The sequence below is a fragment of the Furipterus horrens genome, unplaced genomic scaffold (genome assembly GCF_987537825.1).
Source record: "Furipterus horrens unplaced genomic scaffold, mFurHor1.1.pri manual_scaffold_11, whole genome shotgun sequence".
NCBI lineage: Eukaryota > Metazoa > Chordata > Mammalia > Chiroptera > Furipteridae > Furipterus > Furipterus horrens.
Window position 1 is genome coordinate 88,748,002 of NW_028327181.1, and position 13,790 is coordinate 88,761,791.

At 47.9% G+C, this 13,790-nt stretch overlaps 1 protein-coding gene across 1 annotated transcript; it reads left to right on the forward strand.

Moving 5' to 3' along the window:
• The first annotated feature begins 10,818 nt into the window (after positions 1-10,818).
• LOC149998792 (somatotropin) lies at positions 10,819-12,487 on the forward strand. Its single transcript, XM_090290972.1, has 5 exons — positions 10,819-10,874; positions 11,112-11,272; positions 11,433-11,540; positions 11,768-11,908; positions 12,184-12,487. The coding sequence occupies exons 1-5, from the start codon at positions 10,865-10,867 to the stop codon at positions 12,382-12,384; spliced, it is 621 nt and encodes a 206-aa protein (XP_090147098.1). The 5' UTR covers positions 10,819-10,864; the 3' UTR covers positions 12,385-12,487.
• Positions 12,488-13,790: the final 1,303 nt, after the last annotated feature.

Sequence of the window (13,790 nt, forward strand, 5' to 3'; positions counted from 1 at the left end):
AACAATCTATGGAATGATGACCTGACAACCTGACACCTCTGCGTGAAGGCCAGCCGCAGCCGGCAGCCGTCCGTCTTGAGAGACGATGGTGTAGCTTCTTAAGAGTCTATCTGCACCGCCGAAAATGGCTGTGCAGTCTGACTCGGGAGTGACACGGTATCTGTCTCCTCCCGTGTTGAATCGACATCTTGCGATGACGCTGGAGTGTCCTCTCCAGTGGAGCTGAAGCTACAGAGCCTGGGCAGGGTGATATGGAGGGTCTGCTGTTGCCCATGCAGCAGACCCCCCCTCTCTTCGCAGCTGAAGGGTCCAAGGGAAAGACGGAGTCGATACAGCTTGGCTTCAGGTGCGCCGCAGGAGTTGCCGGTGTTGACTACAATGTCAAACCGCCTTAGGGACTCCGGCTCCGGATTTTCTGTCGGGGTTTACTCCCTTAGCCTTTCCCCTGAAGAGGTATGCCGCAAGGCAGCGGAGGTTTTTTGGAGTCAGAGTTTTCCTTCTCTGATGTGCCCTGACTGGAAGATCGAACCAGCGACACTTAGCTCGCAGGCCGACGCTCAATCCACTGAGCCAAACCAGCGAAGGCCACACATATCATTATCATTAGTCACCAAGGAAATCTGAGAGAGATTTCTATCAACTGGAGCAAAAAAGAAGCAAGAGAAAGTTTTGTTACTGATGGCCACTCTACCCCGTGAAGCAAGATGGCAGGGTCTGACAGAAAGAAAGTAGAAAGGGCTTTCTAAGTGGGCAGTGCTGCCCCATGCCCTAGGCCTGCAGACTTCTCCCAGTAGGGCAGCAGCACATTGCATCTTGGGATATGAAGCCAGTGGGAGCTGGGGTGTGGGTAAAGCCCTAGGAGGAAGGAATCCTTGGAGTACTGTTACCAAGCCCATCCAGTAGAGGAGGGGCGGATCCTACCACTCACTACCTACCAGGCAAATCTCCAGAGATGGACTTGGGTGGAAAAGAAAGGAGTCTTTTACTTAATGGGAAGTTTCTGCCTCAAAGTATCTGGGTAACAAAAGTAAAGGGGAAAGGGAAAGTCAGAATATGACATCAAAAATAGCTATTTAGGACTTTCGGCTAAGATGGAGGCCTAGACTGACATGCTCTGTGTCCCTCCACAACTAAGAAGGAATAGAACAACCACAAAAACCAGAAATAACCAGAAGTTCCAGAAAATAAAGCTACATGGAAGTCCAATGTGTTAAGTTATAAACAAGTGGTACTCGTCCGGACAGGTAGAAGAGGCAAAGCCGGGATGGAGAGGTCAAGCTGTGCTGGTGGTGGCAGCTGCAGTGATGGTGGCAGGATCGTGGTAAGCACAGACACCTGTATTTAAGGGGAGGTGAGAAGCGCCTGGGGAGCACCCCCAGCTGCTGACCAAACATGTCAGCTCACGATTCCAACACTGGGGAAGGCAGACCTCCACTGTCTTGAATTGTGAGGGCCAGAGGGCATGGGGATGGAGGAGGAGGCTCCCCATCTCTCAGCAGAGAGTGAACGGCAGGAATCCATCTTGGAACCCCGTCCCCACACAAAACGCCACAGTGTGGTGAGAAGGGTTGCCCGGTAGTGATGCATGCACGGGGCTCCACCCACTATAGTGCAGGAGGTGTGACAGCCCCACCCAGGAAGCAAAGGTAAACACAAAACTGTGGGGATGGCACAGATCATGATAGAGAGCCCAGTGATGCAACTGACCAGCTGGCAAATATCTGATCTAACAGATCAGCAGATAGGAAATCTTTCTGAGACACAGTTCAGAGCTTTGGTTATACGAATGCTTACAGACCTAACAGCAGACCTTAAACAAGAGAGGGAAGGAATGAAGGCTAGTCCTGCTGAAATGAATGAAAGCACATATGAAACTAGTGGTGAGGGAAAGAAAACCAGGGATCAAATCAACAAATCAGAACGTAGGGAAGGAACAGTCAACCAGTGCAGAAAGAGCGAACGAAAAGTGAGGAAAATGAGGAGAGGCTCAGAAACCTCTGGGACAGCTATAAGCGGGCCAATAGTCGAATAATAGGGTTGCCAGAAGGTGAATAAGAAGAACTAAAAATTTTAAAATTATGTGAAAAAATGATGAAGCAGAACTTCTCTAACTTGGGGAAGGAAATAGACTTACAGGTCCAGGAAGGACAGAGAACTCCAAAAAAACTGGACCCAGGGAGAAACACACCAAGACACATTATCATCAAAATGTCAAAAATTAAGGATAAAGAGAGAATCTTAAAAGCAGCAAGAGAGAAGAAGCGAATTATGTACAAAGTGGTCCCAATAAGACTATCAGCTGATTTCTCAAAAGAAACTCTGCAGGCAAAAAGGGACTGGCAAGAAATATTCAAAGTAATGAAAAGCAAAAACCTACAACCATGATTACTCTATCCAGCGAAGCGGTCATTTAGAATAGAAGGGCAGAGAAAGTGCTTCCAGAACAAAGTAAAACTGAAGGAGTTCATCAGATCTAAACCACTGTTATATGAAATGTTAAAGGCACTTGTTTAGGAGAAAGAGGATCAAAACTATGGTAGCTTTTTTAATATTAAAAAGTATTTAATAATTCAAAAGGCAAAATACAAATTAGAATTAATGCTTATCAAATTTTTATATCAAAATTATTTACATAAATCCAAACATTTTACTTCATTCTTTGAAAGCTTAACTCAATTTTAAGTAACTTTCAATTGTAAAATTTAAATTTTATTTAAATTAGACATCTAATTGAAATTTTAATTTAAAGTGTAAATAACTTTTTAAGCAAAAATGTTAAAATTCATAATTCTAGCATGCAGTTTCCATCTATGTGTCAATGTGAAGAATTGGTATCATGTTATGTCTAAAGTCGAAACCTATAGACAAATTTAAAAGCAATGTGTAATGTGATTTATGTAATATCACAAAAATGTCCTCAGCTTCCATTTACAACTGAGGCAAATACCATACTGATTCATGTGTACCTCCAGAACCACTAACAGGAACACAAAAACAAGAAGAAATTGTACACTCAGCATTATTATAAAGTGCTTTTTCATTGCACTCATATCTATTGCTATCTTAGAGGAAAGCTGACAAGTTCCTTGTCTTTTCTCTCCCCTAAGTACTTTTCTGCTCAAAGTTTCTTGGCACTTCCAGACAGTACCTAGCAAGGGCCCCATTAAGCTTTCATTAAACCTGCAGAGGCATTTTCTCCCCCTCGTGGACTTAGGGTAAGATGTTAAGCACTGCCCTGGGCCTTGAACATTATTAGTCAAGAGAGTTGGATGCTTAGGGTTAGGTCCTGCTGTGCCAGGGCTGTGTGCCAGATCCTGAGTGACAGAGCCACCTGTGGTCATTAATAAATTTAATTATTTTGTATGAGGGGGACTTAAAATATAAGGTCAAGGTAGGGGTTCCTCTAGCCGGTTCTAAAGGTGATAGTGAAAAAGAATGTTCTGGAAATAAATTGCTATAGAAAACTGAGGAAAATGTGAGGAAACGACCACTTTGAGTTTTCAATAAAATATGCAAAAACCTCCAAATGATGCAGGCTGCTGAAATGCAGAACACAAAGAACTAAATCAGTGACAGATGACATCTGCCCTGAAGGCAGAAGAGAGCAGGATCCACGTGGCAGAAAATTCAGCCAAGGGTGCAGTCGCACATTTGAGAAGTTCCCCAAATGCAGAGCAAAAAGGCATGTGGAAAACAATGAGACAAAAGCGGATGGATGTGGATGATGAAGATCAGAGACTTATACTGGGACAAAGATACTAGTGCTGAAAAGGGTGAGGATGTGAATCTGACAGGTATCCTACATCCCAGGGAAATATGCAAAAGGACAGCTACCACTTATACATATTCAAAACATATATTACTAAGATTGTGAATTTTTGGCTTTATTATCAGGCTTATACTTTACCCTATAGGATATATACCTTCTCAAATACTTTACACGCTGACTAAAAACTAGACTACAAATACCTCAACTCCACGCCCCCCACAAAGGAGGAATTATATGGGTTCCATATTCTGGCTACAATTAAAAAAAAAAAACGATTAAACATACACACACTGAGTAATAATTGAGCCAAAGGCAAGTTAAAATCTGGAATAAAATGTTTCTAAAACCATAATAATGACATTAACGTATCAAGTTTATGAAATTATGAAGTTGATAACAGTTTATGAAATCATAAAGTTGATAATAGTTTATGAAAAGGGGAGTTATGGGTCTGTCAAGGTTGAGAACTTCAGCATCAGGTAATTTCGGAAGTGGGGAAAAGCATCTCTCACATCCCCATCTTCAGGCCAACTCACTGTGCAAGTTACCCAGTGGCCATTAGAGGGCAGAAGCAGCCCACGCACAGGTAGTGGGGGTTGGGGCACCAACACCTAAGAATTCCCTCCTCTATGCTTACCAGCTGGGGAGGTGGGGAGTTGATATCTCCATTTTACATGGTGGTAGAACAAGGATTTGGGGTGTGGTCTCTTTAATTCCCAATTCCAGATTCCACCTTGTTGGTTCCTTAACACCAAGAGGCCTCCCTGTGCTACCATAAATTTAAAAAGAGTGTCCTGCTTTCTGTGGGTCAGCAGCCATAGCCCCAGTCTGTCTTCTGCAGGGCTGCTGTGGAGTAGTTGGAAATGGTATCAAAGATATGTGAGTCTCAAAGTGCCTCTGGAAGACCTCCCAGCCTGGGAGTACTCTCTGTATTGACTTTCCACCTTGCGTGAAACCCCACCATTTTAAACCAAAGCAAGAGGGGGTGTCCATTATCAACATTGCAACATCACAGACTTAGCCGACCAGCCTAAAGAATAAAACACTGGAAAGATCCTTTTTATGTGGGAGAGGGAAGGTTTAAGTGGGGATGGGGAGGTAATGGTGGAGCACTTAAGAGATGCTACAATATGGAGGCCTCAATAAAAATGATTGATGACAATATTGAGCTCTCTCAGTGTGGTAGGCAAGAGGCTAAACTGTGAATGCAGTAAATCAAGACCGAAGTCAAGATAGAGCTCGGGACTTAGCCCCAGGTGCAAGGCTGTAGCTGTTTACATCCCTGCTGCCCTAGGTCCAAGGGCTTGGCTGTGGGGAGAGAGGAGCTGCAGAGGTTTGCCGCAGGGCTTGATGTTGGTGAGTACCTGCTACTGCAGCCACAGTGAGGAATTTGTAGCTAGCTGTGGCATCAGCCCAGGAAGAAGCATCAGGGTGAGAGAGCAGGTGTGCTCGTTGTCAAGGACAGACACAGACTCAAAGGCCAACAGCTGCTGGATGTTATGAAAAGCATCCTCAAGATGGTGAGTCCAGGACCTTTTCCCAGGGGGCAGTGAAGTGGCTAATGACAACTGCTGTTTTTTCTCAAAAACTTCAAAAATTAGTTTAGGACTTCTGGCCAAGATGGAGGCCTAGACAGACAAGCTGCATCTATCTCCCTCCACACCTAAGAAGGACTACAACTACCTCAAAACTAGAGACAACCAGAAGATCCAGAAAATCGAGCTGCATGGAAGTCCAACAAACAAAGATATAAAGAAGAAATACTCATCCGGAGAGGTAAAAGGAGCAGAGCCAGGGTGGAGAGGATGCGGTGTGGTGGTGGCAGCAGCAGTGGTGGCGGCAGCAGGCCAGCAGAAAGCGCAGTCAAACATTTTAAAAAGTAGGGAGGGACACCTGGGGAGCGCTCCCAGCACCAGACCAGACCGCACAGCTCACGTTTCCAGCACCCAGGACAAGAGAGTCTCATTGCTTCTGACTGTGCAAACCAGTGGGGGTTGGGGCAGAGACAGAAACTGCCGGTCTCTCAGCAGAGTCCGCTTGTTTAAGGGGCCCCCATGGTCCTAGAATGTCCGCAGACCCACCCACTCTGGGAACAAAGGCCAGGGCAATGGCTAGAGAGGTGCCAAATCCATGCAGAAGTGGGAGAAATGCATGGAAAAGGGGTGAGTGCTGAGCAAGCGGCATCGTTCCCTCTCAGACCCCTCCCCCAAACACAGCGCCACCACGTGACGAATACCTAAGGCTCCGCCCCTTACAGTGTAAAAGGTGTGACAGCTCTACCTAAGACACAGAGGCAAACAAACACAGGAGCCTGTCTAAATGAGAAGACTGAGAAGTATGGTCCAAAAGAGGGAATGGATCAAGGTTCCAGTGGGAGAACTAAGCGATGAGGAGACAGCCAACCTAACAAACGAGGAGATAGCCAGCCTAACAGATGCAGAGTTCAAAACACTGGTGATAAAGATGCTCACAGACTTGACAAGTATGCTTAAGTACGGCGAATGCATAAGGGAAAGAGTGACGGCAATGCTAAATGAAATGAAGGAAAATACACACAAAACCAATGGTGAAGAGAAGGAAGCTGGGGTTCATATCAATGCTTTGGAACATAAGGAAGAAAAAAACAGTCAATCAGTACAGAATGAGAAAACAAGAATTGAAAAAAATGAGGAGACTTAGGAACCTCTGGGACAACTTTAAACATGCCAACATCCGAACCATAGGGGTGCCAGAAGGAGAAGAGGAAGAGGAAGTTGAAGGCAGCAGCTTCAACTCCAGGTGCTTTTAACCTGTTCAGGGGCCCCCCAGAGGAGAACTGTTCCCTCCTGAGAGCTACAAGCAAGTAAGTAAAAGTGTTTAGGCAGATGGGACTCCAGGAGGAGCAATCAATGTTCACCTGAATGGCCTGAGATCTCCCCAGAGAAATCCCAGGCAGTGATGAATGTTTCTTTAGACGTATTCTATTAGTCTGGTGGGAAGTAGCTGCACTTGAGCATGGACTTTGGAATCTCTCTAAGACTTTAATCACCATAGCCAATGAAACTGCCACCTCATTTGCTAATATTCAGAAATCTCTGGACTCTCTAGCTAAAGTCATCTTAGATCATCAAATTAGCTTAGACTATATACTAACAGAATAAGAAGGAGTTTGCATGACCATCATCGCCTCTTGCTATACTTACACTGACACCTCAGGTCAGGTGGAAACAAGCATCATGAAAATGAAGCAACAGGCTACTTGGCTTCAATAAACATTGGACCATCACACCCCCGTCTCTGAGGGAACTGGAGGTTGGTTTGCGAGTCTATTTCCATGAATACCACAAGGACTTGGCTCCATATTAGGAGAAATTTTTAAGTTTAACCATTTTTTTCTTTATAATGCTTGTCTTTATTGTTTCAAAACTCTTTATGACTTGGTTTTCCCACACCAGAAATGTTGTACCTGTTCAACAGGTGCCTCTAAAAATACATATCTCTGCTTTTAACTCATGAGGTTTTGCTCGACAACACGGTAGTTTTTCACTGCCCTAGAAGACTCAGAGGACATCAGTAGCTCCATAGATATGGAGGAAAAATTGACAGTGGGGAATTGTAACAGTGATTGAAGTAAACATAATATACTAATCAGGTGGTAATTATAAAATAGGATATACTAACAAATTCATAGAAGATTCATGTATTAAAAGTTTCCTTACAAGGATTTTATAGACATCAGCAGTGGCAGCTCCTGCTTAACCAAGGAATGACCCTGACCCCAAGAAACTGGGCAAATGTCAGTGACTCATATAAGAACCAGCAGAAACACTGTCCGCACATCCTGTTCTGAGATATCAGCAGTGGAAATGTGGCTGGAGCAATGAAACTACAGGATGACGCACGCAGGAGATAACATTGAAACATCCAAGAGCAGAGCTGAGAAACTGCACATCGCCAGGAATTCCTTGCTTCCCTTCTTCCCACAGTTCACCTGTATAAACTAGCCAGGATGCCTGAGATGCTCAGGTGGGCTTTGAGACAAGAGTCCCTCATCTTCCAGGTGGCCAGTGCCTGAATAAAACCACTTTCCTTTATATCAGCTCCTGCCTCTCGAGTGTTGGCTTTTAGGCAGCCGGACTTGCGTTCAGTTACAGAAGTAAAGCGTAAGTAAAGTTGTCCTGGGGATAATCCCAGACTCTGGCCTTAAGGATGTCAGGACAGAGTGAGCAGTGGGAAGTGTGGGCCTCAAGTGACCAAGGGAGAGCGGGAAGAACTGCCGCCAGTCCCTCTGAGGCTATTGCTAAGATCAGGGCAAGTGTGGCTCTGAATAATGAGATAACCCTAAAGTTCACAGACTTGAGCCTCAAAGGGGCTCTTGAAGCCTGAAAGAGGCCACTTTTGGATCAAGAACAGACCTGAGAGTTTCTACAATAGGTACAGAGAACCTCAGAGATGGTCAAATATGGAAACATGAAAGGCTTCCCAAAACACTGAAATTCACAGATTCCAACATAATGGGAGGCCCATCCCAAGCCTTTCGAGGCTAACCTCAGAGATGCTAGTCAGAGCTTCTCCTCACTGGCCACCATGCCGAAGTTATTTGGGGGTACTCTCAGAACCTGGAGAAGCCAGGGGCCTGGCCCCAGGTGGTACCCCAAGAAAGGGTGGGTGACTTCCTGCACTAGAGGGAAAATCCCATCTAATTCAAAGTTTAGCTTCTATAATCATGAATTATGTCCATGGTCTTCATCACTGAAGGCCCTGAAAAACTCCAGACCAGAGGAGAGGATCACCAACATTCACCCACACCCTTTAGTTCTTCCCTCTCTGGGTCCAATAGTTGCCACCATGGTGACGTTTAGGAAAAGGTTTATCCCTAAGGGTCCCCAGAGCCCCATTGGCCAACCTAGTCCTAGGGTGAGCAGACGTAGGTTTGCTGAGAGGAGACACTCCCTGCTCCTGCTGGTCCCATTTGTTCTTGGCAGTAACCTGCCCGATGAGGAGCCTCAGCCACTCCTCTCTGTGCCACACGTGTGTGGCTCTCAAGCAGTCCTTCACACCTAGGGGAGGCCTGGGGCTTTTCTCCTATGGTTCACTGTTCACATACAAGTTCCCCCAGCATTAGCAAGAAGCCTTCATGAGGGGCTCCGCAGCAGAGCTCCTTCCCCCAGGTGGCATAGGAGGAAGGAGTGGCAAGGGAGGCAGAAGGCTGTGAAGAAGGGTCGCCCCCCCCTTCCCCAGAGTCTGTAGCTTTGATGACACTCCGCCCTGTTTCTCCGACAGTCCTGCCTGGAGAACAGCTCCCACAGGCCCCAGTGCCCTCACTAGCAGATAACGAATCAATGGCATGTTTGGGCAATGGTTCAGGAATGATGGGAGAAAATGGAGCTCTACTGGTCCTAAAACGGGGAGGTGGCAGGGCACAAGTACCCACATTGTAGACCATGGGGGTAACTTTTCAATGTTGATTGCCAGTACCCTAACCAATGACCTCTAGGAGGGTTTGCTTGCTTGTTTGCTTTACCACAGGATCAAGTACTAAATGTTGTTAGACTCAAGGGGCAAAAAGTGTAAACAAAGAAGAATGTGTTCTTTCCTGCTCTTATCCCTGGGGGCTAGTAACACCCAGATACTGAAATAGCCAGGACCCTGGGCACAGAGAGGCTGCAAGGCAGCAGCGCTACCTTTCCCAAGCCCTAGCCTTGCCTGCTGCGTGGTCTCCAACGTGTACTCTGTGTCTCCGGGCCATCCTCACCTGGGAAATGAGGAAAACAATCTGCCCGTTAGGAGAGGACAACATGAGACAAAGGGACCCTTGTGATTAGGGGAAGGATCCCTGTGTTCAGAGTGACGGGAAATTAAAATATCTAGGTGACACCCACCCAGTCTGCTTCGGAGAAAGGGCTTAGGATGATGCAACATGGGAAGAGGCTTTGGAGATCTGCCGCCTTGGCCAAGGTTGCTCATGCAAGTCAACCTCTCTGAACCTTGGTCTGTAAAACAGAGTGATAATAATACTTCCTTCACAAGATGGCTGTGAGGGTCAAATGTGAGAAAGCATAGGCATGCTCTTCACAATCTAATACACCTCATACAAATATCAAAAAGAGAAGACAGAATGGGAGAAGACTACAATGAGTGGAGAGAGCATCTTTCAGGGTGCAGTACCCTGGGTTCCAGCCCTGGGGACAAGGCTCAAACTCTCAAGTTCTCTTCCAACTTTGAGATTCTCTGATGGAAAGAGGGCTGCGGGAGGAAGCACTGTTTGTTCCCAGGACTGCTGCTTCTTAGTCTGCATCCCTGTACAGGTCCAAAGGAGCACCCGTCTCTAAAGTTTTGGTCCTTTGCCCACCCACCTGGGGGAGCCCCAACACTCAGGAAAAGGAAGGGCAGTGTGGGGCTGATGCCCTCTAGTGGTCAGTATTAGCACTACATCCAGTGCCTGAGGCAGGGCCAGGTGTTGAGGTGGTCTGATGCTGGTAGAGGCGAAGGTAGAATCTGGGGCTGAACCTTGCCCAGAAACCCCAGAATCTATTGCTGTCTTGACCCTTTTTCCCAACATACACATTCTCTGCGGTGGGCAGAGGGAGACTGCACAGGGAAGAAAAAAGGGATATAGTACAGGAGGGGTCGACACAGCTCTGAAGCCACAGCCATTCTGACACAGCCCCCCTTTGGGGGACCAGGTGGGCCCTCTTCATCCCAGGGGACACTTACACAGCGATATCCTGCCAGTGCACACCTGGACTCAGATTATGCCTTTCTGCCCTCCACCCCTTAAAACGAGAACAGATTGGATAGTCTCTCCAGTTGAGACCCTGTGTGCCCAATCTTCACAGGGCTGGTGACGGTGGAGAGGGGAGCAAGCCTGGGGGACATGACCCCAGGAGAGGAGCGGGAACAGGATGAGTGGGAGGAGGTTCTAAATTATCCATCAGCAGAGGCCCACCAGCGGGACCGTACATAAATGCATAGAGAACACAGGCAGGGGCGGGGGGTGGGAGGAAGAGCGCCGGGGCCAGGGTATAAAAAGGGTCTGCAAGGGATCAACTCCAGGATCCTAGGACCCAGCTCCCCAAACCGCTCAGGGACCTGTGGACAGCTCACCCAACTGCGATGGCTGCAGGTAGGTGCATCTAAAACCCCCTGGGCTTGCAGATGGCTGGGGGCACTACCCTGGGCTGTGGGGCTTCTGAATGAGAAATAGACATCCATCCCCAGACATGTGGCTGAGTTTCGAATGCTCTCAGTTGCTGGGGGACGGAGAGGAGAAAAGGAGGCCCCTGGGGCAGAAAAAGGGCTGGCTGGACACTTCAGCTTCCTGCTCTCTGCGGCGCCACCCTCAGCCTCCGTGTCTCCCTAGGCCCTGGAACCTCTGTGCTCCTGGCTTTCACCCTGCTCTGCCTGCCTTGGCCCCAGGAGGTGGGCGCCTTCCCCACCATGTCCTTGTCCAGCCTGTTTGCCAACGCTGTGCTCCGGGCCCAGCACCTGCACCAACTGGCTGCTGACACCTACAGAGAGTTTGTAAGCAACCCAGGAAACTGGTGGGGGGAAGGTGGCAGGAAGGGGTTTATCCCAGTGAAGATGCTGTCAGGTGAGTGAGTATAAACTGAGGCACGTTCCAAAGAAAGCAGTGATGAGAACTGAGCACCGGCTTAGACGGGGCCAATGTTCCTTCTCCCAGGAGCGCATGTATATCCCAGAAGGACAGAGGTATTCGATCCAGGCTGCCTTCTGCTTCTCGGAAACCATCCCGGCCCCGACAGGCAAGGAAGAGGCTCGGCAGAGATCTGTGAGTGGCCTCCACGACCCAGCAAAGGAACAGCCACCTCCCTCTTTCTAAGAAGGCAGCCCCATCTCTCCACAAGAGCCTGGGCAGCGGCACCTGCACCCGGGCCCTGGGCTGCCTTCTCCCCCAGGTGGTGGAGGGTGGCAGTTGGTGGCGGGATGAAGGGGACAGCCTGCAGAGGCTGCCATTGGTGGGGCTGCCCGGCGCCCACCACAAACCCCTCCCTGCAGGACGTGGAGCTGCTCCGCTTTTCCCTCCTGCTCATCCAGTCCTGGCTCGGGCCCGTGCAGTTCCTCAGCAGGGTCTTCACCTCGAACCGCGTCTATGAGAAGCTGAAGGACCTGGAGGAAGGCATCCAAGTTCTGATGCGGGTGGGATGGTGTTGTGTGTCCCCAACCCTGGGGCCATCCCTGCCCTCCCAGGGGCTAGGAGGCCCCGCTGGCTTAGCTGAGGGGTGGGGGCCACCCATCTGCTGGAGAAGAGAGATACCGCTGCTCTCTTTGAAGCAGCCCAGCCCTGACCCAGGGGAAGTCATACTCCTCATTTCCCGTTTTGAACCCTCCAGCCTTTCGGAGTCCGGGAGGGGAGGAAGGGACACAGAGGGGCAAGGGCAAGGACTGAGTCTCTCTCTCCTTCCCTTTTGCAGGAGCTGGAAGATGGCAGCCCCCGGGCTGGGCTGATCCTCAGGCAAACCTATGACAAATTTGACACCAACTTGCGTGGTGATGACACAGTGCTCAAGAACTATGGGCTACTCTCCTGCTTCAAGAAGGACCTGCACAAGGTTGAGACATACCTGCGGTTCACGAAGTGTCGCCGCTTCATGGAAAGCAGCTGTGCCTTCTAGCTGCTGGGCATCTCTGTGACCCTTTCCAGGGCCTCCCCTGACCCTGGGAAGGGACACTCCAGTGCCCACGGTCCTTTCCTAATAAAATTAAGTTGCATCATAATGTCTGAGTAGGTGTCGTTCTGTTATGGACGGGGTGAGCTAGTGTGTACGGGACAAGGGGCAGCTTGGGAGAACAACCTGCGGGAATCCCGTGGGGTGCGTTAAATAGTACCAGGACACTGAAGGATGACTGACCTGGAAATTCTTCCTGGGTTAGAAAGAGGCTGACACATTCACTCCTCTCTGCTACACACCAGGTTCAGTCCCCAGCTCCGTGGTCCCAGATTACCATAGGTAGGATCACCCCCATAAGGTCCTTGGAGGCATTTCCCACCATCCATCCCAGCACCACAACCCCAAACCTAGCCCCCAAGAGTCGGGGGGAAATGAAAGCAAGACAGCTATTAAGTACAGAAGCGAAACACCCCAACACAATGAGAGAAATCAGAGAATTACTTTTGTGCAGAAACTTTAAGGGGAACATGCAACGGGCCCCGCTCCCCTTAGGAAATGGGAACAAGGCGAAAATGACTTTGGGATATGAACTGGGGCAAGAACTGGAGAAGTTCTAAATTAGGGGTTGCAAATTCAGCGTAAACAGGTGCCTGGTAGATAATTACATAAGTAATGGGGGCTGGATATGAAGAGATAAATCGCAACTGACACTCAGCCTCCTTGTGAGGAATACAACACGAAGGGGTGGGGACTGGAGTAACATAAGGAACTCAGGCCCTAGCTAAGGCGGGGCCCATCCAACCTTGTTCAGGACTGCAGGAGGAGGGCTGCCAGACCTGCTGATTCTTTGAGACAGACAGGACATCTAGACCTTAATGTGAAATCTAATTTTTAAACAGCATTTCATATTGAAAACATTTTTAGGGGAACAATTAACCCATATACATTGGTCTTCAAGCAGCTGGTGAGCAATTTGTTCTAAGAGTCGTGAACTCAGATAACTTGGTGTAAGGGAAAGAACCTGAAAGACTTTGATTTGAATTTATGCTCATGAATAGATTATGCAACCCTCCAGAGACCTAGTTTCCTCATCTACAGGATGGAGATTATAATAAATCGTCTTATAGGCCATATGTGAAGGTTAAATGAATTGATGTTTCTGAAGGGGTTGACACATTACAACACTCAAGAAATTGCAGCTGTTTTTGTATTGAATTTTGGGTAGTCCACGTTTTCTGATGGAATGTTTAAATACTTGTTATTGAGTCATATTCCGTAGTCTAATTTTTTTAAAAATTTCCAAATGAACTTAAAAGGGCACCCAAACACCTTGGCTAAGTAACCAGTAAATCGATACTTACATCCTCAAAGTAACTATATCACCCAAATATAATTTTACAAAATCAGTA

What these genes read in the sequence shown, in the direction of transcription:
- LOC149998792 (XM_090290972.1), top strand. An exon ending in AAGAGGCTCGGCAGAGATCT is followed by an intron (nt 11,541 to 11,767) that starts GTGAGTGGCCTC and finishes CCCTCCCTGCAG; the next exon opens with GACGTGGAGCTGCTCCGCTT. An exon ending in GCATCCAAGTTCTGATGCGG is followed by an intron (nt 11,909 to 12,183) that starts GTGGGATGGTGT and finishes TCCCTTTTGCAG; the next exon opens with GAGCTGGAAGATGGCAGCCC.